The sequence below is a fragment of the Dipodomys merriami genome, unplaced genomic scaffold (assembly GCF_024711535.1).
Source record: "Dipodomys merriami isolate MVZ:Mamm:240054 unplaced genomic scaffold, mDipMer1.0.p SCAF_542, whole genome shotgun sequence".
NCBI lineage: Eukaryota > Metazoa > Chordata > Mammalia > Rodentia > Heteromyidae > Dipodomys > Dipodomys merriami.
Genome location: NW_027206116.1, coordinates 571,535 through 597,055, shown reverse-complemented (window position 1 = coordinate 597,055; position 25,521 = coordinate 571,535). Strand labels below are relative to the sequence as shown.

The window sequence follows — 25,521 nt, the reverse complement described above, 5'->3', positions numbered from 1 at the left end:
TAGGTAACTCTACTTGCTGGCCTTTTACAGCCAGCTCGCTGCAAGATCTGCACACACAGCACCCAAAAAGAGCAGAGACAGGAGATAGAAACAAAGCCTGAAGACTGCTGAGGCCTGACCAAGGCTCCATTCCCTCTGCATCTCCCTCTGTGGAATGGGCCCAGCAGCCATTGACTTACTCGCTGGGAGAAGAGGTTGCCTTGCCATCAAGAAGTGGGTCAAGCTTTAGGACCCCCTTAAAGTAGAACAAGAGTTGTATGTGAGCTAGGGCCACCTCAGCCCTTGTACATTGCTGAGCAAGTTAGTCGTGACCCCTTCCTACCATTTGGAAAATACAGAGCTGAAAGTTCCATATGGTGTTTCTCTCTCCTCTTTGCTAACATGGAGAACTGAACTCTGCTGAGGATTTCCTGCTAGTGTTGGATCTGTCCCATTCCCCAGTGAGTAATAATTCATGTCCCTCAAGTGCACGGATATGCTGAATCCATGATGCTGGTGGCCTTGGCAGACCCATACTCCCTCAGTCTGGGTGGGGACCTACGAACATTAACCTTGACTAACAAGCACCAAATTTCTATCCCCCTAACAGAGCCAGAAGTGAGTAGAGATGTTCGTGGAAAATCCATTCATCCATCAGCTATGTGTTAAAGTTCCTGCATGCTGGGCCCCATACTGAGCTCTGGGCACCCAGAAATGCAGAGGAACTGGGCAGCTCTTGAGGAGCACTCAGACTGGCTCTGCAGCCAGTCTGCTTATCAGACACAGAACTTAGTTCTAGGGCAGCAGTTGGGAGCACTGGGGAGCAGTATGCAGTCTGATTTAGGGACTTGAGGAAGTTCTTGAGGTGAATTTGAATGAAATCCTTGGAAGACAATGGGCTGGATGGGTTTGGAGGAAGGGGAAAGTTCCTTTGGATTGTATTAGCACAACACTTTGCTTCTGTAGTCTGTTTGAGTCATGCCCAGCATTGAGAGTATCAACTATGGGCTCCATGGGCATCCCTTCTGTCCCTGTTCCTCTGCCCAATCACATGGCTGTCATGGTATTGGGTCTCTGATCAGAAATCTGGATCTCCATGCTAATCATAGCTAGCAGGTTTCAAGGGAATTGCCCTGGCTCCCAGCCAGCAGGCTCTCTCACCAGTCTAGAGTTCTCTCTTGATATAATTAGGCCCATTGGTATTTGCTTTGCCTTTAAATAATCCCTGTGATTGATGTTTCTGAAATTTCAGGCCCAAAATATATGCTGGGGCCTAGGCTGGTGAGAAATGCCAATGGCAATTCAGGTGTAGGTAAAAGGAACAGTTAGGACACCAACAATACTGAATATAAAGTGCACAGCAGTATCTAGGAAAGGGGTCTCCTGCCTTGTCCAGGAGTAGTAATTGGTGAGGTCTGGTAGATGGAAGGCTGTGGGTGGTCCCCCTCCTCCCCTTGCTGCCCTTCATCACCTCACATCCTCCAGCCCCTCCAGCACTGGCCCTAGAGTGACACAATTCACAAACAGGAAAAGATGCAGTAACTGCAAAGAAATGCAGTGAATCCAGACTTCACCCCAAAGCAAACTTCACAAGTGTGGGGTTTGGAGCATGCTCAGAAAAGACCGTCATTGTCTGGCTATGTGGATTGAGGAGCTGCTTGGGGTGTGAGATAAAGAGGGGATCTGGGCTTCAGAAGCATTTCTCTCCAGGCACCTCTGTCCAGGGAGGAAGCTGGTGCCCTGCACACCCATCCACTCCTCAATGTCTCTGGGGTGAGTCGTATCTCAGCAATGACTTCATTTCCCTTAATTGGATGTCCACAAACTCTCTGGAAGATTCCAACCAGTAAAATACACTGATTGTGGTGTGGGAGCTCCTGATACCCTTGCTTGGACTCTCCCTTTGGGAGCCCAGCAGCCCAGCTGAGTGATAGCTAGAGGATGGAATATTTGCTCAGGAAGGGGACTGTGTTTTTCTAAGATAAGGCCTGATCCTGAGCAGAGGAAAGTTTCCAGATGCCTCTGAAATATAAAGGGATGAGGGGTAGGCACAGGTCCTGCTTGGTTTCTTGCTGGGCAGCCTTGACTGTTGATACCTTGGTGACCTCCTAACTTGGGAAGGGCTGGAACACTGCTATGGAGCACTGGTTTTAGATGACATCAGAATTGCTCATACAATAACGCTTGAATGGAAGGGCTTTTGCCGAGTGCAACCACCTAGGTCACCATTTATTTCCACTGCTCTCCTAAAGGACTATGTCTTCCCTGGGGAAGGGTCCTGGTCTTGTTTAGCATGCACTGTATATTGAGAATTGAGCACGGCATTTGTAGAGTCCCATTTATCACCTGTGACCATGCTTGACATCAAAGACCTACATTGTCTGGCTCCAAGCTGATTGTCCTCTTTCTTCTCCTCTAAAGTATCCTCTCCTTCCACCCTAAACCCTTTCTCTTTGAATGAAGTGTGTCCTCCATTGCAATGTTTCTCCTTTTTTATCCTGAGTAAATCAGAAGCAGTACCACAGGATGAGCTCTGGAATGAGACCATCTGGATTTGAATCCTGGCTCTGTCCCTTTCAAATCTATGACTCGATGGGCCAATTGCTGAGCCTCAGTTTCTCCATCTGCAAAATAGCTTACTAATAGTTCCTTTCTATGAGCACTGTGCTTTTTGGAAGATTAAGCGCTGAAGTATGTAAAGCAGTTGGAAAACTTTGTAATGTTCATCAAGTGTAGGCTACAATGATGCTGATTATAATAATAACTTTCAAAGATCCTCTTCTATGGAATTGTTTCCAGTCTACTAGGCAGGATTAACTTTCCCCTTGTGGCTTCCAAATAGACTAACCACATGATAGGCTACTATTTCAAAGTCTGAATTTACCCCTGGCCTAAGAGTTTCTGGAAGACAAGAACTAGGTTTCAATAATAAGAATAAAATTTACACTAGTGAGTGCAAAGCACTATGCCATATATAGTTTCCCATACAATTTTATTAAGATTCAACTTACATTCTGTATTATTCACCTACTTCAACTGTGTAATTCAATTGTTTTACTATATTCACAAAGTTTTGCAATTATCACTATTTCCAGAACATTCCAAAAAGAAGCGTCAAGTCCAGTGGCACTCCCCACAATCCTTCCACCCCTATTCCTTGCCAACAACTAATTTACTTGTGATTTCTCTGCATTTCCCTATTCTATACATTTTGCATAAATAGAAATGTGCAATATGCAGCCATTTGTATTGGGTTTCTTCCACTTAACACAATGTTTTCAAGATTTACATTTTTTATCGCTGAATAAAATTACATTGTCTGGCTGAATCATAGCCTGTCATTAATTAATGGATACTTGAATGGACCCCATTTTGGACTATTATGACCATTTCTTTTGACTATATTTACCTAGGCATTGCTGGTAGCTCTAAGTTTAATTATTTTAGGAATGACCAGACTTTTCCAACACATCCACAGCAGTGTTACATTCCCACTAGCAATGTGTAAGAGTCTGAATTTCTCCATATCATCACTAACACTTGTTCTTTTGGGTTTTTTTTTTCTATTATAACCATCCTGGTAAATGAGAGGTGATTGATACCTCAATATGGTTTCCATTTGCATTTCTCTGAGATCCAGTGGCCTTCATTGAGTATCTTTTCATGGACTTACTGATTATTTGTATTTCTTCTTTAGAGTGGTATGAAAATTCTTTGCCTGGTCTTCACTGGGCTACTGTGGTTTTATTATTCAATGGTAGGCATTCTCTATGTAATATTGGGTCCCAGTGCTCTGACAGATATATAGTTCGCAAATATTTCCCTCCATCTTTGGAAACACTAGTTTTTAATTTTGATGAAGTCTAATTTATCCATTTTCTTTTGTTTGTGCTTTGGATATTAAGAAGCTATTGCCCAACCAGGGGTCACACAGACACAACCATATGCTTTTCTAGAGAGAGCTTACTTGACAACCCTATGAGAAAGAGCAACTCTTCATAGACCATGTCACAGGAAACCAAGTGGTCCAATGCAAGAACTGGAATTTAAAGGAGGTCCAATCTCCCTCTGACCCTCATCTTACTGTGCCTTCTCTTGAGTCCTTTTATCAGTGCATATCTCCCCAAGTTTGCATGGTATCTGGGCCATGGTAGACCCACATGCTCTGGGTGAGTGACTGACAGACTCCAATAGGCATGTGGTGCATCCTTGCTAATGAGTTTGCCTCCCTGTGATACCACTATGTTTCAGGTTACTCAGCATCTCTCCCCTCTACCTCTGCAGTGTCTCATCGTTGGGGGAGGACCATGTGGCCTGCGCACTGCCATTGAACTTGCCTACTTGGGAGCCAAAGTGGTTGTGGTAGAGAAGAGGGACACCTTCTCTCGGAACAATGTGCTACATCTCTGGCCTTTTACCATTCATGATCTGCGGGGCCTGGGAGCCAAGAAGTTCTATGGAAAGTTCTGTGCCGGCTCCATCGACCACATCAGTAAGTAGAGTAGTGGTAGCCCCCTGAAGGTCAAGATCCCACAGTGGGTGGGGCATATCTCCACATCTAGGAGTCCCAGATAGTCCCATGTGAATAGTGTCTGAGACTTCTTACATCTATCCTAACAGACATTAAGCCAAGGCCTCTCTGCATCTTGTTCTTAGCCCTATACTATTCCATATTAGGCTGAACACCAGCTGTTCAAGAACTATGACATATCTTGGTTACCAAAATATCTACCCCTGGGACATAAAAGAATGCTTGACACATAGTAGTGGCTCACCTGTTGAATGAATGAACGAAATCATGGGAACCATAGTTAAGCAGCTGAGTACATATTCGGGGGATTCACCAAGATTTTATCTATGTTTCAGAAGAATGTACCACACTTACTAGAGATATTCAAGGGAGGGAGCTGCACGAAACTATTACAGTGGCCAGATAATAGAGACCTTCTTGTGCTAAGGACTTTGGACATGGTACTCTTGATGCTTGGGAGCAGTGGCAGGGTTCAGAACCGGAGAATGGTATAAATAGATTTATATTCTCTGACTGAGCACAGAGCTCATATAGGGGTTTTTGTTAGAGAAGGTGTCATGATGCACTTCCGTGAGGAAAGGAAGCAGTAACAGAATGTGATTTCCAGACCCTGGGCTACCTCTGAATGCTCACATAGTGTGAGAAGAGTGCCATAGCTCTTCCATTGTGTCATTGCTCTAGCTTGAGTCTCTCAGAGCAAGGTCTATGCAGAATGGCTTTGGGGAAAGCAGTACCCCACCTCACAGCCTCACAAGGAGGGGATCCTTAGTCATTTTATTTATGGTAATGGAAGTGAGGGAAGTTAACATGTGGAGAGAGGGCAAGTGTTTGAACTGATGTGGGTCTAAAAAGTCTGTCTCCCTTGTTTCTTTCTGTCTTGTGCCAAATTTCTTAACCTTCCTCAGGCCTCAGTTTTATGTCATGTAAAATGAGATTAATGCCTTTCTCCTAGAACTGGTGAGAGGATCACACAGGGTCAGGTTTGCAACATGCTTGGTACTCTGCCTGGCACATAGGAGGTACTCAGGAAAGTACTTTACACCCAGTGAGAAAGAAGCAGTGACATCCTTAGAGCTGCATTGTCAACCAGTGCCTTTCTGTAAAACTGGGGTAGAGAAAAGTCCACAGAGCTATGTCCTTGTGAAGATATGAATTGGTGGAGGAAGGGGGCGTGGTTTAGGCAGGAATGCTTGGAGACAATAAGGTGTCATTTTTAATCAGACATGGAAGAATTTACCAGCTGTGGCTCCAGAGCTTATTCCCACTTTGGGATGAGAAAATTCCAGAGTCCAATGGAAAGAAAATTGGATTTGCCTAGAAAGCTGCAGTGTCAGCTTTCAGGATTTTTCTGTCCTACCCATGGAAGAATATGTGTCAATTACCAATGGAAAGTGATAACACTGAGTACCACTTTGTTGTTAGTCCTCCTGAGAGGCAGTGCTGGCCTCAGAAGGTCTTGTAGGATCCTTCCTGCCCTCATTGACAGGGCTTTCATTTAACCCCTCATCTTTGGAAATATCTCAGCATGTGGAAACTCTGAAAGTGAGATTGGAATATTCAGAATGATCATCACTCCAATCCCTATAGTAGAGAGAGATGGGAGGGGGGACATTTATTGAGCACCTATTGGGCTGTGTGCTAAATCCAGAGAGATCAGGAACCTTGACATATGAGGAGTGGTCCAGGCTTCCTTGGAAGGATGGCTCATGACCAGAGGGGGACGGGGTTCTGTAAAACCATTCATTGGCTTCTATTCAAACCATTTGGTTTCCAGACCTTATTGTGCCCTTGTGTTTGGCATGGCTTAGTAGTTGTCCTGTGTTAGTGTCCTACTTCCCTGCATGGTGCTTTTAAACCTCCACTGCAGCCTGCTGGTTCTTAGCAGATGGTCTCCCTTCTGTGCTGTGGGGAAAAGAGGCCACTGGCTTTTGCCATGCCATCCCCCTTTTGTTCCTCTTCCACTCTAGGACCTGCTCCTTCCTGGGAGCCCTAGATTAGAGGCAGAGCTGGCCACCTCCTTCCAACTCTAGTTCCTCCCCAGGCAGCCAGAAGTACTGTTCCTTTCTCTAACTCTCACCCCCAGCCCTCTGTGGGTGCTCCACTACTATTCTGGAAAGTGGAGATATAGATTGTTTATACTACCCACTCATACTCCTCATGGCCATCTGACTTCTCACCACTGAAAGAGAAGCCTGCTGGTTCCAAGTGCCCTAGCCTCTTGTAGCCGTCATAGTCCTAAATCTGCCATTGGGATTTGATATTCTTGGTTCATCCTATTTTGCTTTCAGGACCCCAGCTCAGGCTCTATTCTATCATCCTACTGCCAAACCACAATGCCCATGATTGTCCTTACCATTGGAGAATGAAGAGCTTAGATCTGAGATCATCTAGAGACACACTTGATCACTAACTTGTGGCCCTTAACACATGTACTCTCTCTCACACTCTTTCTCTCTCTCTGCCCCCTCTCTCCTCTCTCCTCTCTCCTCTCTCCTCTTCTCTCTCCTTTCTCTCCTCTCACTCCTCTCTCTCTTCTCTCCTCTCTCTCCTCTCTTCCCTCTCTCTCCTCTCTCTCTTCTCTCCCCTCTCTCCCCTCTCTCTCCTCTCTCTCCTCTCTCTCCTCTCTCTTCTCTCTCTCCCCCTCTCTCCTCTCTCCCTTCTCTTCCCTCTCTCTCCTCTCTCTCTTCTCTCTCCTCTCTCTCCTTTCGCTCCTTTCTCTCCTCTCTCTCCCCTCTCTCCTCTTCCTGCTTCCATCTTTACCTTAGCAAGCCTAGGGCCAGCTCAGAAAGGAGGAAGGAAAAACCAGAACCCTTCTCACAATGGCATCATCAAATGACTACAACAGATTTTTTGAATCAGATAAAACTGTGCCCACATTCTAGTAATGTGCGAGATTCCATGAGCCAGTCACATAAGCCTCAGTAATAACTGTGGTCCCCAAGGACCACTGTGCAGGACAAATGAAGAGACACAAAATATTTGCCACAAACCCAGTGGTCAGTGGTATCATTGTTGATATATTGCTGTACCAAGATCCCTGAGCTATCCTCATGCAGCATTCTGCATATAAGAGGTGTTCAGATATTGCTATTGATGGCTCAACTCTCTTCATCTCACCTCTTGACAGGTATTCGCCAACTGCAGCTCATCCTATTCAAGGTGGCCCTGATGTTGGGAGTTGAAATCCATGTGAATGTGGAATTTGTAAAGGTTCTAGAGCCTCCTGAAGATCAAGAAAATCAAAGTACAGTATAATTTATTTTCCTTCTCTGCCTCAAAGTCAGGTATTGCAAGCCAGCCATTTCATTCATAGGTCGCAGAGGCTTTGTATGCAAGTGTTGTTTTCATTGGAAGCTGTATGGCATACTGCTATTGGAAGATAGTTTTACCTTCTTTAAGCACTACTATGACTTTACGTTTTCTCTTCAGTTCTGGGTGATTTTGAAACCTATAAGTTGGTTACCCTGTCTTTGGGAGACTCTACTTTGTCTAATGAAGTCTAATCAATAGCAAGAAAGATGACAGATGTGGTAGTTTGGTAAAATTCCTTTACATTCACTTCAAATTGTGTCTGAGAGTTCATGTAGAATTATGTGGGTGCTCCTATGGTGCTTAGAAGATATTTTAAAGTCTAGTAAATATCTTATACTTACAAGATATTTTAAAAATCCAAAGCATCCATAAAATAGAACTGGGTACCAGTAGCTCACACCTGTAATCTTAGCTACTTGGGAAACTAACAATAAGAAGATCAAGGTTTAAGATCACCCCAGACAGAAAAGTCCATGAGACTCCATCTCCAAAAAGGGAAACTGAACATAGTAGGGCTTTCCTGTGACCCCATCAACTGTAGGAAGCCCAAACTAAGCAGATTCTGACTCAGGCATACACTCAGACTGGAAGCAAGACCATATCTCCAAAAAAGAACTGGTGGAATATGAAACCTAAGCCTAGCAAGCAAGAAAGTTCAAATCCCAGTGCTACCTAAATAAAGTGTCAATATGTTGTTGAGGGAAGGACTAGTTATAACTCGGTGGTAGTATTTATTTAGCATGTATAAAGCCCTGAGTTTGACCTCTAGCACCATAAAATAAATAAGATATATTTTGTATGTAATATTTTTAACTTTATTGAGGTTTACTTTATAAGCCATGAAATTCACCCTTATAGATATGTCCTATCATGTTTCTGTTTCTCCTTTCTTTTTAATGTTTGAGTTCTGATCACTTATAGGTATCACAGTCAGAGATAAGTTTAAAAGCCTTGACATCTTACACATTACCAAAGTCTTCTCTAGCATTGGAAGGACTGGGTTTTGAGTTTATTGTCAAAAATCTTGTAGTTACCTACAGAAGGTACACCTCTGACTTCTTCTGTGTCCTGCCAAAACATTTGAGAATTTAGAGGGCTTTCATTATTTGTGTAGCAGGACAGCATTATTATTTGGTATTCAGAGACTATGACCTTCAAACTATCTCCACACCTCTCCTGGACACTCAGTCCTCAGCTATACTTCACCTGAAAATGTGTTTAGAGGCAAAATGCTGCCCAATGAAACATTTTGAGCAAAAGTAGAAATTTAAGCTGGCTCTGTGACATCCTGCCCATTCGTTTTGTTTGAGTTCTTTGGCAATACCAGAGCCATTGAGAAAAAAAATATGGGGGAATTGGAAGAGAGAAGAAAAGGTCAGCAAAACCAGGCATAGAACCGATGTTGCTGGTTTGGTTTGTTCTGAATTGAACTAATATCAAAATTTGAGGGAGCAAGAATCTCTAGTCCTTTTCTCCAGAGGCTGTTCTTGGGGTACATCACACATTTCTCCTGGCTAATATATAGGAGTGATATCACTTTTTCAATCACCTCTTCCTGTCAGCTCAACTCATCTTTTTTATCTTTGTAGAAATTGGCTGGCGGGCAGAATTCCTCCCTATGGACCATGCCCTTTCTGAATTTGAATTTGATGTCATCATTGGTGCAGATGGCCGCAGGAACACCTTGGAAGGTAAGAACCCTTTGAGGGGCTAGGAAAGGAACATTGGAGATGGATGGACAAGATAAAGATGCCAAAACTAGACTGGAAGAGAGTCTCACAGAAGGGCAGGGTAATTCTCCCAGGGCAAAGGAAAGGACTAGTATGCAAAAATGCTTCAAAAAGGTACACTGTCATGGGAAAAGTCAACATACATTTGTGGAACACCTGCCAATGTACGAGCCAGGGCACCAAGTGTTTCCAGAGTCACTTCATCCAAGGTAAACATTTCATGCTATTAATGACATTTGTTCACGTTTAAAATATGACTACTAAATGAAGGAGGTGGCCCATTCTTCATAAGTCTCAAGCATACTCACTGCTGGGAAGTTAGACAAGTCCTGCCAGCCTGGCAGGGTATAGAACCGCACTTCTCTAAGTCCTAAAGCTGGAAGCATATGTGCTTTCTTGGAGTGAGATTCACTTAAGGTGAGAGAGAACTCCATTACCAGCACTTACCTTGGCCTTCCCCCCCAGATAACCTTAATGTAAACAAATGGTACTATCAGACCATGAATGAAGCCATGGTCCCCAATGGCATGTCTTAAATGAGGAACAGTTCTGCCATCTTGCCTTGCCTTCATTATGAGTAACAGGCTGCAGATATCGATCTGGGAGGGTATGTTCTCTGGGGATGAGGCATTCTTTACAAAGCTGGTCTCAGCAAATTCAAGATGTATGGCCCTCTACCTCAGGCCCTTCCCATCTGCTATACAGTTCCTTTTGCCATTCTCCGCTTCCATACCCTCCTCCCTACAATCCTATCCAAGTGTACTGGAGGAATTTATGGCACATTTTTGTGTCTTACTAAAATTATGATTCTGAATATTTGAAAATCCAGGATCCATATTCAGCTTGAATATAGTTTAGCATTTCTTGAGCATGGAAAGGATAGAACCATCTGAGCAACTTTGCCCAAAATGGTTAGACTAGGGCAAGCTTTCCCAATATTGGTTGTATTCTTTGTCATGGGGCTCTCATTCTTGTCCAAGGATGTTTAATGGAATTGCTGGTCTCACCCAGTAGATAATGGTAGCATACCCTCTACACCCACTTCCTGCATCTACTCTACCAGTTATAATAACTAGAAATGTCCCCATACACTGCCAAATATACCCTGGGAGGCAAAGTCACTCCAGGTGAGAAGACTAGTAATGACCATTTCTGATATTTTGACAAAAGTCTAATAATGATGGACAGCTTAAAGAAGTGTTGAATAATGACCCAGAGCTCCTGTTAAAGGCATTTTGGATAGAGAGAATCCCCTCATACTCAAAGAGTCAGCATGAGGCTGGAGTAGGTAGTGAATAAATGTGTGGGAAATTCCCAAAGGTGACTGGAGGGAAAGTTTATGTCCAGCATGTCTGTACATGTAAGACTAAGATCTTACTCTGTTTTCTGCTGCTGTAACAGGACAACTGAAGCTAGCTAGTTTATTAAGAGCACAGGTTTGTTTAGTTCATAGTACTTGGATGTCTTAAGAGCATGGCACTAACACCTGGTGAGAGTCTCCTTGCTACATCTAACATGGTGAGGGCATTATGTGCCAAGGAAGCAGGCTTGGCAGAGAGTACTCTCTCTTACAACAAAGCTACTCACAAGATCACCAGTTAACTCATTAATCCAAGAACAAATTGAGCCATTCTTAAGGGCAGAAAATTTATGACCCAATCACTTCCCAAAGGCCATATCTCCAATACTACCAACATATGAATTTGGAAGCCAGGCACTGGTGGCTCCTAGCTATTCAAGAGTCTGAGATCTAAGGATCATAGCTCACAGCCATCCCAGGCAGGAAAGTCCATGAGATTCTTATCTCTAGTTAACTGCCAAAAATAGAAAAGTGGAGTTATGGCTTGAAAGGTAGAGTACCAGCCTGAGCCAAACAGCTAAGAACTAATAGGCAGGCAGGATCTGAGTTCAAGCCTCAGTATCAGCACACAAAAATGAATTTTTGGATTTAGTTGCCAACAAATAAATAATATAGTCAAACTTTAGCAACAGGTGGTTGGCTTCAAGTAAATAAATGGCATGAGAAGATTCAGGATGACAAGAAAAAGCAGAAGCTTTAAAAAAAACTGTGTGTGTGTGTGTGTGTGTGTGTGTGTGTGTGTGTGTGTGTGTGTGTGTGTGTGTGTGTGTGTGTGTGTGTGTGTGTGTGTGTGTGTGTGTGTGTGTGTGTGTGTGTGTGTGTGTGTGTGTGTGTGTGTGTGTGTGTGTGTGTGTGTAATCAGGCTGGAGGCATGGCTCAAGTAGAGTGCCAGCCATGATTAAGAAATATGACAACCTGATGTGATCCTATGTCACTACCACTCAAAAGAAATTATCATGTAAATAGTGGAAAGCTGAGAGCCCTGAGGATAGGCACTGATATCCTATTGCACAATAGTATGGCCATAATATAATATGCATTTCAAAATACTAAAAGAAGAGACTTGAATGTCTCACCATAAAGAGATGATGAATGAATTTTTGAGCTGATGATATGCTAATTATCCTGATTTGATCATTGCTTAATATATACATGTATATATTAAATTGTAAATATGTGAAAAAAATACCATGGATTGATTTAAAGGAGAAATATATAATAAGTGTCCTCACTGGGAATTGCTGTGTTGGTTTCTAAGGCTTCCCTAAAAACTGCTAGAACTGAGTGGCTTGAACAACAGAAATTTCCTACCTTGTAATTCTAGAGGCTGGAAGTCCAAGATCAAGACCTCCTCAGGATTAGTTCTTTCTGTGGAATCTGTTCCATGCTTCTCTCTTAGCTTGTAACCAGACTCCTAAGCCAGTAGCCCATCTCTGGGTTCCAACATATCAGGTCCAGCCAATCACTTCAATATTTTAATTACAGTTGTGTAGTGGGGAATGTTGGAGAAAAGATAATTATTATATGGTTCAGTCATGTCATGGGAGAAGGCAAAGTAAGGACTTCATCTCCTCTTCATTGTACAGAAATGAGCTTTAGCTTTAAATAAGGGGAAGAATTGGGGCAGTCAGAGAGAGGTGTGCAAAAACAGTCCCTGGCAGATTCTGGTTCTGTGAGGGGTTCCAGAGTTGTTATTGCTGTCATCCCTTGAAGGGAGCCACCTGGTTCCCATGAGACAATCACTCATGCAGCCTGGTCATTACAGGTAATTGGGGGGAATGGTCTGGCCAGGGAGGCTCTGCTGTTGCTTGGGAGTAGTTTTAGTTGTTTGCCATAACGATGTTATCTAATAATCCTGTCACCCTCAGAATCTGGGTGATTTTAGGAGAGACTCCAAGAACAAGGAGACAGGTGTAGAATAGAGGCAGGGATGCCTATCTTTTATCTCATTTTCAGTTCACTTGTGGGCCCCAGTAAAAAGTCAGTGTCTTTCAGCCAAAGCAATGTGGAAGTAACAGTTCTAATTTTGCTGTTTGCTGCAATCTTTGGTCTCCTTAGCTTATAGAAGCATCACCCTCATTTCTGCTTTTACCTTTACCCGTGCATCGGTGCCCACTTTTCCCATCAGTTATATTAGAGTAGAGTAGGACTCCAAACTACTCCCAGGTAAACTTATCTGTGTCAACACTTTTTTTTTGTTTTTTGGCCAGTCATGGGGCTTGAACTCTGGGCCCGGGTGCTGTCACTCAGCTCTTCAGTTCAAGGCTAGCACTCTACCACTTGAGCCACAGTGCCACCTCTGGTTTTCTGGTGGTTTATTGGAGATAAGAGTCTCATGGACTTTGCTGCCTGGGCTGGCTTTGAATCATGATCCTCAGATCTCAGCCTCCTGGGTAGCTAGGATTACAGATGTGAGCCACCAGTGATCAGCTAACCCTTTTTTCAAATAAGGTCATGTACTGAGGTAGGACAGTTAGGCTTCAACATGTGAATATGGGGATGGGGAGACACAGTACAGCCCATTAAAAATGGAGCCATAAAAACAGCTCTTAAAATCACTATCTTGTAGAAATCAATCTAATACTAATTTTCAAAAGAAAAATAAGAGCCAAGGAAAGTGCTGGCAAAGTCATTTGAACCATGAAAGTTCTCAGTGCCTGTGGGGCTCATAAGCAGGAGCAGTAAAATGCCTGCCATCTCCATGGAAGGGCACTCTGATCTCTTACTAGAGGAGCTTACTCTATTTGCCAAAGCCTCAACAAGGTATTTGTCCTACATGTTAGGACATCTCAAAGCCTCTGTGACAAGCATGCTTGATGAGAACAAACCCAGACTCTCTGCCTTCATTTTTCCTCTGGCCTTCAGGGCACTGACAGTGTTTTCAGTGTTTGCACCAAATCCAAAGGATTGACCCAGTTGTCCTTTGCCTCACTCAGGATTCCGAAGGAAAGAATTCCGAGGGAAGCTGGCTATTGCCATCACCGCCAACTTCATCAACAGGAACAGCACAGCTGAGGCAAAGGTAGAAGAGATCAGTGGTGTGGCCTTCATCTTCAACCAGAAATTCTTCCAGGACCTAAAAGAAGAAACAGGTGAGACTCTCACCTGTCTCCAAACCAGACCATTATGTCAGAGTTCCCTGACATAATCTTCTGGATGTTGTATGTTGAAATAGATAAGAGACATTTACTAGTAGATAGCAGACATCTATGGAATGCCCATCATCTGCCAATGCTCAGTATATAGAGGTACAAAGTTAAAGTTGATACTATTCCCTCCTAAAGTAGCTCCCTGTCTAGAGCAGGACACCCACATAAAGCCCCCTAATTTAGGGTTGACAGCTGTGCCTGAGGTCAGTGTAAGCTGGAGAAGCTCTGAGGATAGAGCCAGTGACCCTGTGGGTAGTGCCTGAAGCCCAGGTACTTCCATGCAGCAAGCAGCTCTTTTGCCCTGGGGGAGGGGCATAAGGGGATCAGGGATACTTCCTGACTGGCATTTGTCACCCAGACATGAGCCTAGAGGTTAGATGTACTGATTCATGCACTCAAAAGATAGATTGATGCCTGCTACATGCTGAATGTTGTCCGGGGCCTGAAGTAGACCAATGAAGGAGATTAGATCCCCCCTCTCTTTCTCTTTCTCTTCTCTTTCTCCTTCCCTTTCTCCTTCCCTCTGTCCCTCCTTGCTGGCTTGCTAGCTTTGTATTTTTGAAGGAGTAAAATAAAGGGAAAAAAAGAAAAACTCAAAAGGCTATTTTGTAATCAAAATAATATGAAATTTCAGTGCCCATAAATAAAGATTAGCTATAACACATCCATGGCTGTTGCTGATTCCACTATGTGTATAATAGAAACCATATGGACCACAAAGCCAAAAATGTTTGATTTGTCCTTCCCTCCAAACTCTGGACTGTGATTTAGACCTTTCATTAATTGACTATTATAGATATAACTATTTATGTGGCCTCGTATCTTCAAGCTCATTTTCTAGGAATGAGTTTAGGTGATGAGTCAGACTGGGCCTCACACACAGTGATGTGTGTCCATCTCATAACCCTCTGAGTGTCTCCACAGTTGCACTATTTTATGAAGAGTTATTATTAAGAGTTATTATGAAGTTACTATTTTATGAAGAGTTTTATTTCCTTCCAGTATATTTTGTCCTCTTGAATGATTTATGAATTCTTCAACCCTCCCTTCCTCTCAAAAGTCAGGCAAATAAATCTTTGAACAACCGAATATGAATTACAGGGCATTGAGCATGTTTTTCTAAATGTTTCAATGAGCTTCCTTTAAACTTGGCTGTGGTTGTCACCTTTAGCCGTTGCTTCACAGCAGTGTCCTCATGCAGTAACAGCATGAATTTCCTGATTCTCTGGGGGGCCCTTGGCATTGATGGCTGTTTCCTATTTAACTGTAATAAAGGTGTTGCTATAGTTACCCAGCATGCCTCCTATGGTAGCAGATGAATCACTATGTATTTGTTCCTTCCTTTCCCTGTAAATAAGCTGATTCTCGAACTGTGCATCAGCATAACGAGAGATCTTGCTAAAAATATGGGATACTCACCCAATCCCTAGAGTTTCTAATTTAGCAGATTGGGAATGGAGCCCTGATAATTTACTTTTTTACTTCTTTTTTGGTGCAAGTACTGGGGTTATAACAAAAGGCCTTAGACTTTTATTTGGATTTTTAGCTGAAGGCTGGTGCTCCACCACTTGATCCACAGTTCCACTTCTGGCTTTTTTGGTGGTTAATTGGAAATAAGAGTCTCACAAACTTTCCTGCCTGGGCTGGCTTTTAACTAGGATCCTCAAATCTCAGCTTTCTAAGTAGCTAGGATTACAGCATAAACCATCTGGCAGTCAGATAATATGCTTTTTTTGCTAAATTCTTGGATTATATCTACCTATGTTGCTGGCCTTGGACCACTACCACCCCATTCCTCTTTTCAGAACAGAGACCCAAGCTCTCATTTTAAAGCATGGTTTTAAATGTAGAAACTTAGTGTTAAAATGTTTTGTAGTTGGATAGGCACAATGGCACATACCTATAATCGCAGTAGTTGCAAGACTGAGACAGAAGGCTCATAGCTCAAGACCAAGACCCTGTCTCAAAACAGAAATGAAAACAAAACAAAAAAAAGTGTTGGTAGAAAGCACACACACACACACACACACACACACACACACACACACACACACACACACACACACACACACACACACACACACACACACACACACACACACACACACACACACACACACACACACACACACACACACACACACACACAATAACAGCTCAGGCCTCTGACTTGAATTGCTCCTACTACTGTACCTGGGTTTTCATGTGTAATTTCCACAGCTCTATGCATCTCTGCCACATGGAACTTACAGGGGGATGGGACGTGAAGCCATCCAGGGTTGAGCTCACATCCTGGCTGTGTCATCTCTTAGCTTCCATGGTCATGGCCATGGCCATGTAGAGCAATGGGCCTTTCTGCAACACTTGTTGCACCTCTAACTTAGGAATTCTGGTCTACAATGCACATGGCTGTTATGACTCTCACGATACCTTTGTGAAACTATAACTAGTTTCTCTGACTTGGGTAACATCTGTCTTTCTAGGCCTTGTATGTCTTAAACACTTGTCGCACATGAATATTCTATACCTAAATAATGAGATCTATGTTATGGTAAAGTATAGTGGCCTGCATGCAAGGGGTGCTAAGGAAATAAATCCCTCATCTGAACACTTCTCTTTTCAGGGATCGACCTCGAGAACATTGTTTACTACAAGGACTGCACCCATTACTTTGTCATGACAGCCAAGAAGCAGAGCTTGCTCGACAAAGGTGTCATCATTAAAGTACGTACCTCTTTCCCTTTATGACCAGAGCTGGCAGCATTAGCAGATGTGGGAGAACACACTGCCTTGCCAGAAACTGAGCAAGTGGAGGAGGGGCAGGGGCCAATCACCCACGCCCTTCCTTGCTCTTGGTATTGCATAAGATCTGGATAATGAAGCCCACACATGTAGAAATGTTCCTGCAGAGGTATATAATGATGTAAAACTTCTATCCAGGTACAGCTAAGTTTTGTTCTCCCCTTCTTCTTGAGACAGATAGTGGCTGCTGGTCCTGAGGGAACATGGAGCTGCTTTTCCTAATGAATTTTATGACCTTGTCATAGGGGAAATCTCATGGTAGACTTTTTGTGTGTGTGTGAAAATACCATATAAAGGGGTTATAATTACATGGGCAAAATAATGAGTACATTTCTTATCAAGCATTGTTGCCTTCTCCTTTGTTTCCCCTTCCCAACCCTTCCCATCTCCCCCCATCTCTCCCCAACCCGCACCAAAGTTGTAAAGTTTGTTTTTCGACATAAGGACTTGTACATCTCATTGTTACAATGGGTTCACCTGTATCCCTATTTAAACGATTTGTTTTTTCCCTTCCCCTCCACAAATTATACCAACATCAAATACAGTGAAAGCAGGGGTTATACCGTGGGGGAAGGACATACAAAGCAACAAAGAAATCATCTTATAAATATGTTAGAAACAATTGCATGAAAGAAAAAAACATTTGAATACTTATCTTGGAGTTCATTTCACCTAATATCAACTTATCTGGCCTTTTTTGCTTGACTTAGACATATACTAGTTATTGCAAATAAGGGAAACCATGGGACCTGTGTTTCTTTGGACCTGGCTTACTTCAGTTCATATAATTTTTTCCAAGTCTTTCCATTTCCTAACAAATGGGGCAATGTCATTCTTTCTGATGCAGGCATAGAATTCCATTGTGTATATATACCACATTTTCTTGATCCATTCATCTACTGAGGGGCATCTGGGTTGGTTCCATATCTTAGCTATGGTAAATAATGCTGCAATACACATAATTATGCTGGTAGCTTTAGTATGGTCTTGTTTATGAGCATTTGGGTAAATGCCAAAAGTGGGATTGTTGGGTCATAGGGGAGCTCTATGTGGAGTCTTTTGAGGAACCTCCATACTACTTTCCAAAGTGGTTGAACAAGTTTACACTCCCACCAACAATGCAGTAAGGTTCCCTTCTGTCCATATCCCCTCCAGCATCTGTTGTTATTAGAGTTCTTGATTATAGCCATTCTAACTGGGGTGAGGTGGTATCTCAATGTTGTTTTGATTTGCATTACTTTTATGGCTAGAGAGGTTGAGCATTTCTTTATGTATCTATTGGCCATCCTTCTTTCCTCTTCAGAGAAGTTTCTCTTTAAGTCTTTACCCCACTTATTTATTGGACAGTTGTTTCTTTGAGGATTTGTTGTTGGGGGATTTAATTTTTTGAGTTCCAGGTATATTTTAGATATGAGACTCTAGTCCGTTATATGGCTAATGAAGATCTTCTCCCAATCCGTGGGCTTTCTATTGATCTTGCTAGCTATGTCCTTTGCCATGCAGAAGCTCTGCAATTTCGTGCAATCCATTTGTCCAACCTTTCTTTGATTTGTTATGTTTCTGGGTCTCTATTAAGAAAATTTCGGAGGCTGGGATGGTGGCTTAGTAGAGCGCTTGCTTTGCATGCATGAGGCCCTGGGTTCGATTCCACAGCACCACATAAGCAAAAAGAAAATTTTGGCCTGTGCCAAGGAGATCTAGGGTTTCTCCTATTCCATCCTGTAATGTTTTCAGAGTGTCTGCTTTGACTCAGAGGTCTTTGGTCCATTTGGAGTTGATTCTGGTGCAGGGTGATATATAAGGATCTAGCTTTAATTTTCTACAAATAGTTAACCAATTTTGCCAGCACCATTTACTGAAGAGGCTGTCTTTCTTCCATTCTATTTTTTTAGCTCCCTTATCGAAGATTAGATGGCTATAGGTCTGTAGGTTCATGTCTGGGTTTTCAGTTCTATTCCATTGGTCCTGAGGTCTGTTCTTGTGCCAGGACCAAGCTGTTTTGAATACTATAGCTTTGTAGTAGAGTTTGAATTTTGGTATTGATATCCTCTAGCACTATTCTTTCTGTTAAGGATTGTTTTTGCTATTCGGGGTCTTTTATTGTTCCATATGAATTTTTGGATCATAGTAGTCTTATGTTATCTCATATAGTGGAAAAGATGAACTAGCCATGTACCACTGGCTCACACCTGTAATCCTAGCCATTCAAGAGGTTGAGATTAAGAAGACTGAGGTTCTAAGCCAGCATGACAACAACATCTGAGATTCCATCTCCAAAGTAACCAGCAGAAAGTCAGGGTAGGGGAGATATGACTCAAATGATAGCATACCAGCCAAACAAGTAAGCCAAGCAAAGAATCTGAGAAGCTCTAAATTCAAGCCTCATATCAGAGAAAAGGCTGCTTATTTTTTCTAAACCCTAGTCTTCACATGTACAAAGTAGGAATAATAATTATTTCTTTCTTAAAATGTTTGTGAGAGGAGCAAATATATGTAATATATGTACACATACATACAACACCTAGTAACATAATATAATGCCTGGCACACAATGGGTTTGTAGATTCCTTCTCTAACTTCTTAGCCTGTTCAAACACCTTCCCTTTTGTTCTTCCTGGTTTCTTGACCTCTGCTTTATAGCTTTGCATCTTTAAATCTAAGAAAGAAAACAGATTTGGGAGGAAGAATCCCATGGAAGGGTAGTGCCTGGGCTGGCAGCTCTTGTGCTCAGAATTCACCCTCTGCAGAGCCCATTCTTGCCTCTGTTGCTGCCTTGTCTGCTATCTCCTCAAGATAAGGATCATGCAGTCCTGGGTCAGTGTGTTCTCCTGGTGCCAGCCTGGAATTCAGGCAGCATGGGAACCATTCATTGCTGCTTGTCAGACAAGAATGTGCCTAGCTTCTCACCAGCTTGTATTGGCAGCTGGCCTAACAACATTAGTAACCCAGCCCTCCCCTGGGCTACCTCCACACCAGCTCAGGCCTTAGCTAAGAGCCTACGCTGTGGGCAGAGGCTATGGGTAGGTGCTGGGTGAAGCTAACTTGGCACAGCAGCAATAGGGCACCAGACTTCCAAATCTGCTGCCCAGCTGCTTACTGATAAGTGTGGGGAGGTGGCATCTCTCCTGACATGTCCTCCTTGGTCAGTATCTGACTGAAGAGAAAATGCCAGACCATTCTGGGAATGTGGTTTATTGGAAATCTTTGCAAAAGAGGACCTGACCAGTCAGGCAAAATGTGACTAGGGTTTGGTGATTCACTTGGCAGAGCACTCCAGTCTCCTGGGATGCTGAGGTCACCTTCAAACATCCCAGGGAATTTGACCAGGCAACGACATGTTGCTCATGCCCACTTGATTCCTTGGCAATCATCAAAGACCATCCACCTTCCTGTCGCAGGCTCTTTATTGTGGCACAGGTGGGTGAGAATGACTCACTGTGGTCCCATGGTGTCCGTGGAAGAGCTGGGAGAGGATCCCAGACCCATGCCATTTTCACCAAGTCCCTATTCTTTCAAAGAGCTTAGGGAATGCTTTGTCCTTACTTTCTCCTCTCCCTTTATCAGTGGTATGCTCCTTTATCTACTAACCACTTACTTGGGACTCCCCACAACAGCCCTGGGCTCTCATCCAGGCCCATCCTGGAGACCTACTCCCTCTGGGGGGGGCCCTGCATCTCTGCTTGGTACATCTACACAAAGCAATGTCTTTATCATATAGTGTCTTCATTCCTCTGGTCTACCTTAGGGGGTCTGGAGTAGGTTCTAGGGAGAGGGAATGTGTGAGATTTCTGCCATGACTCTTCATCCCACCTTTATATTTCCAAGGCAAGCTCATGATCACATGGCTCTAGGAATGAATAGGGACCCCAGGCTGACAGTGGGCTTGTGGGACCATGCTAGGGGCACAATTTGGGGCATGTGATTCAGATAAGAAAATGTCAGAACTTCACAAACAAGGTATTTGAAATCATGACTCTTCAGAAAATGGAGATAGGTGACCACTCTTGCTATAGGTGAGGCTATGCCTCTGGACACTTGTGCAAGTGCTCATTCTGGTATCTTGCATAAGTCCAGGTTTTACATCACCAGATGCTACCTTTAGTGTGATTCATTGAGTACTTCCTAAAAGCCTATAGATGAGGGACTAAGGATTTCACATATACAGTCTCACACAGTCCCCTCATGGATCTGAGAAGTAGATTTTGCTATTCTCATTTTACAAATCAGAGCTCAGTTAAGTAACTTGCCCATTTATAGCACTTTATTTTACTCCTTGGCCCCAAGTCTGTTTGCATCTTATACATCGATGGACTTTCAAGTACTCTAAACTCAGGTTCTCAGTCCCAGCAGAAGTGAGCAAAGTCAAGCTGTGAGTGGCCCTAGCTTCTCCAGAAAAGGAATAACTGAGCCTGGAAAGAAAGTTTGAGAGTTATGTTAAGCAACCATTTCTTTTACTAGTCTTGTTTGGCTGCACAACACAGCAGAGCTGAACCATGTGAACTTAGCTTGTTCTGTTATTAAATCATGCTTACTAACTTGCACTTTTGTCTTGTATTGAAAGTTACAAGAACTAGCCATAAGACATATGTTCCAAAACCATTATCAAGTAGACTGTTCATTAACAGCTCTCAGTGCCCTCTGTTGAAATTCCCACATGAGCTAGATCTTTCAGAATTTAGTGCCAGGAAAAAAAAATGCCTCCTTGAGGAACTGGTAAGCTTCCTTCTTTCTGATAAGGAAAACCCTGCTACATATCACATTTCCCTTTTGCCTTGGGTGCCAGGAAGCTCAAAGCCAAATTTGATATTTGATTACAACTATATTAACCCTCACAACTGGCTGATTTGTTTCCTCTTTAGTCCCTTGTCTTTGATTTTCTATTTCTGTTTTGATTAACCTCTTGGTACAGACCTATCCCACGTCCTTTTGCCTAAAGTAAGTCTGAGTCACAGCTCTTAAGAAGGATGGGGGAGGGGTTGTTTGTTGGATTTTGTTTGTTTGTTGGGTTTTGTTTGGTTTTGTTTCTGTCATGGAGCTTGAACTCAGGGCCTAGGCATTGTCCCTGAGCTTTTGCGCTCAAGGCTGGCACTCTACCACTTTGAGCCACAATGCCACTTACTACAAAGATAATTGTTGTACTGTATTTTGATCTTTCTCAGGACTACATTGACACAGAGATGCTGCTATGTGCAGAGAACGTGAACCAGGAAAACTTACTTTCCTATGCCCGGGAAGCTGCAGATTTTGCTACCAATTATCAGTTGCCATCCTTAGACTTTGCCATGAATCACTATGGGCAGCCTGATGTGGCCATGTTTGACTTCACTTCCATGTATGCTTCAGAGAATGCGGCACTGGTGCGGGAGCGTCAGTCACACCAGCTGCTTGTGGCCCTTGTGGGTGACAGCTTGCTCGAGGTACTACCTGCATTTGGAGCCCCTCATTCTTGATATGAGAACGATCCCTGCATTTGTGCTCTGGCTAGCACCATCTCCTATTATATATCCTAGGAAAGAGGATGTACTCAGCTAGTGGGCAGGCCTTTGGCAAGGCTACTCCAAGAGCCTGCCCACCTGTCTGTAGGCTGTAGCTTTTTCTCCTTCCTTTAGCTTGTTCTGTGTTGCCCTCTTCAATGAGACCTGGTATGGACCATAAGGTTATTCTCAAAATGTGTAGACTCTGAAGTGGGGTGGGACATTTTTCTTCATATGGGTGGCCTTTAATGGCCTATCAATATGGAGGTCTTACAAAGTGCAAGTGGAATGGAGAAGAGTGTGTGATAAAGACCAGCATTTTAGCCTTCCCACTCAAATCTTCAAGCACAAAGACTCTTCAATTAAATGACTGTTTCTCAAAGGGAAAAGATTTGATTTTTATGTAAGCATTGACCAAACAATATTCTTTTGTAGCCATTTTGGCCCATGGGCACAGGCTGTGCTCGTGGATTCCTGGCAGCCTTTGACACAGCATGGATGGTGAAGAGCTGGGACCAGGGCACCCCACCCCTGGAGCTGCTGGCTGAAAGGTGAGTTTTGAGAGCAGGGCTTCTAGCCAGGGATGAGCTGGGTCAAAGGTTCAAGCAGAAGTTGGGGAAAGGCCAGCTGTACCTGGAGCCTCTGTCTTACCCTCACCTACCTTCTTATACTTGGCCTGCTTTGATTTCAGGGTTTCCAAGCAAACTCCATCATCATCTACCTCCTTTAGTGACTTTCACTCATGACCAAGTTCTTTGGCCCTAAAATTGGGGCTTACTACCATTGTTTATCTGATCAAGATCCAGTGTGGTTTATTTAAGGGAGTCTATAAGAACCACACTCAATATTCTGCCCTGGGTGGGGTTTTCTGGCTTCTCAGGCCTCTTCCACTGGTGAGATCTGGGCTTTCTTCCCAGACCCCTGCTGTTGGCCACGTGGCTGTGACAGCTGGTACACTGGGATAATCAGGGCTGGCAAGGAGACAGACTGATGATGGCTTTGGGTATAGAGGCCTGTGGTAAAGACAGACCATAGAAGGCAGTGTTGATGAGTGGTGGTTCTAGCTGGATCACAGGTTACCAAGCTGCCAGCCCTGTGTCCCTGTCTTCTGACCAAGAAAGAAGACTACGTCCCTGCCACCTGGACACCCCTTCTTCCCAGCCCCTTTTCCCCTCCCCTCAATTTACAGCTGTCAAGGCCCTAGTGCAAAGCATTTTGGAGAAGAGGTACACAAAAACACTTATAGCCCAGAGGAGGAAATAGAGGAAGGTGGAGAAATATCTTGAGGAAACATGAGCAATCCATGATCTCTGGGCTCTGCCTCCCTCTAGAGAAAGTCTCTACCGGCTGTTACCTCAAACCACCCCAGAGAACATCAACAAGAACTTTGAGCAGTATACATTGGACCCAGGGACACGGTACCCAAACCTCAACTCAAATTGTGTCAGACCCCACCAGGTAAGCCCATTCCTAGGCCTGTTTCAGTCTCTACACTGAGTAGAGGGAAAAGGAGGATGTTATAAAATCTTGACCCATTCTTGGGACTAAGGCCAACAATACTCCAAAAGATCCCAGAATACAATATACACAGCATTCTTTCTAGCCCACAAGAAGGAACTGTAGCACATATTATTTGTTTATGTATGAATGCACCTGCACTTGGCATATGTACAAATATTTATATTTGCTAATTTGTAATTATATGTATTCAATACTGATCAAACAGCTCTCAAACCATCTACCTTGCCAAATACCCTCTCTTCCCTGCCAACTATGGTCCCGGTCCCCATTCTTTCTCCTATTGAATCACAACCACTCAACTTCTAGCCCTTTCAATCAATAGAATGAAGTATGGAATTTTGAAATTTGCCAACTCAGATCTTTCAGTTTACCCACATTTTGGACAATTAAGATCCACCATCTATAGTGAAGTTGCTTGGGCTTCTTTGCTGAATTTCATGCCATCCAGCAATGGAAGAAAGCAGTGGTCAGCAGCAATAGAGTGAGTTGAGTTTAGGAGCCTTGAGCCAAGGATTTGGGGAATCTGGTGCGCAGATTCTGTCTGTTTTATTCATAGGTGAAGCATTTGTACATCACCAAGGAGCTAGACCGTTACCCTCTCGAGAGACTGGGCTCAGTGAGGAGATCTGCGAGCCTCTCCAGACGGGGTAAGCAGCCTTCTTTGGGCCTTAACCAGGTTATTGAGAGGGACTTTATGGGGAGAAGGTCTGCTCCATGATTATGGTTACATAAACTCTGCTGCCAGCTTGTCTCTACCCATTACCTTTGTGAGATGGCAGGCATCTCTCCATTTGTACATTAGCTTTCTGATCTATAAAACCAAGAAAAAGGCTACACCTACCCATGATAACCTTAAGTGGATTAGAGTTAATACATGTTGGGTGCTTAGCCTAGGAAAGTGAACTGTGGAATGATTTCACAGGACTGTTTTTTTTCCTCTTCTTCTCACATGAGGATCTTGTCTACCCAACTGAATGATGAGTACCACATTCTTCACTCTTCTTCTGATCTTTCTGAGCCTAGCAGAGTAATAGGTGTGGGGCCTGCTGCTCAATGACAGGAGAAGGAGTGGGTCAATGAGAAGCTTCCCCAGCATCCAGCCTTGCTCAGGACCCTCTGCTGTCTGAAGACACGCTAGCTACTTCTATCTGTCTAAACCCTTTGTTAATCAAATCTGGCCTTCCTCTTCCCTTCCCTCCACACATCACAGACCTCCTTCCTATTTATTATAGTAAACAACATGCAAGGCTTCCACATTCTTTGTCACTGCACTGGCCTATTTTCCTGAAATGTCTTCTTCTGTCTGGTGAATTCCTTGATACTGCAAGAGCTAGCTCCAATGAACATCCATGGATGCTTGCTTTGAGGAGTTCCTGGAGGCAAACCCATTCATGCACTCCCCAGCACCCACTCTCCCCCTACTGCATGTACACCATCATCTCCCCCTAGATGGCCATTGCTGGCAGAGTCTGTGTTACTACCTTCTTCCCAGGAGTTTGACCTTGGTTGGTCCTAGAGATTCTACTTTTCCCAGAAACCTACCCTCTAGCCATATCCTTGGCCTAGTCATCAGTTGTCAGGGACTGTAGCCATACCTAAGTCCCTTTCCTTGCTACCACTGATTCCCAGCCCTGGTAGCAGAGGGAAGGGATATTTAGGTTCA

The 25,521-nt window shown here is 43.5% G+C and overlaps 1 protein-coding gene across 6 annotated transcripts in view; it reads left to right on the top strand.

Annotated features, from left to right (window-relative positions):
• The window catches only part of LOC138811637 (F-actin-monooxygenase MICAL2-like), a 201,219-nt gene that overhangs the window by 74,045 nt on the left and 101,653 nt on the right, over window positions 1-25,521 (top strand). For all 6 annotated transcript variants that reach the window (XR_011367463.1, XM_069999342.1, XM_069999339.1 and 3 more), the window contains exons 4-12: window positions 4,264-4,471; window positions 7,638-7,754; window positions 9,412-9,513; window positions 13,849-14,004; window positions 16,685-16,785; window positions 22,023-22,280; window positions 22,773-22,888; window positions 23,669-23,795; window positions 24,415-24,505. Coding sequence is in view for 5 of the 6 variants with exons in the window: in XM_069999342.1 (XP_069855443.1) it covers window positions 4,264-4,471; window positions 7,638-7,754; window positions 9,412-9,513; window positions 13,849-14,004; window positions 16,685-16,785; window positions 22,023-22,280; window positions 22,773-22,888; window positions 23,669-23,795; window positions 24,415-24,505 (1,276 nt within the window). In the remaining variant the exon portion in view is untranslated. The remainder of the gene's footprint in view (window positions 1-4,263; window positions 4,472-7,637; window positions 7,755-9,411; window positions 9,514-13,848; window positions 14,005-16,684; window positions 16,786-22,022; window positions 22,281-22,772; window positions 22,889-23,668; window positions 23,796-24,414; window positions 24,506-25,521) is intronic.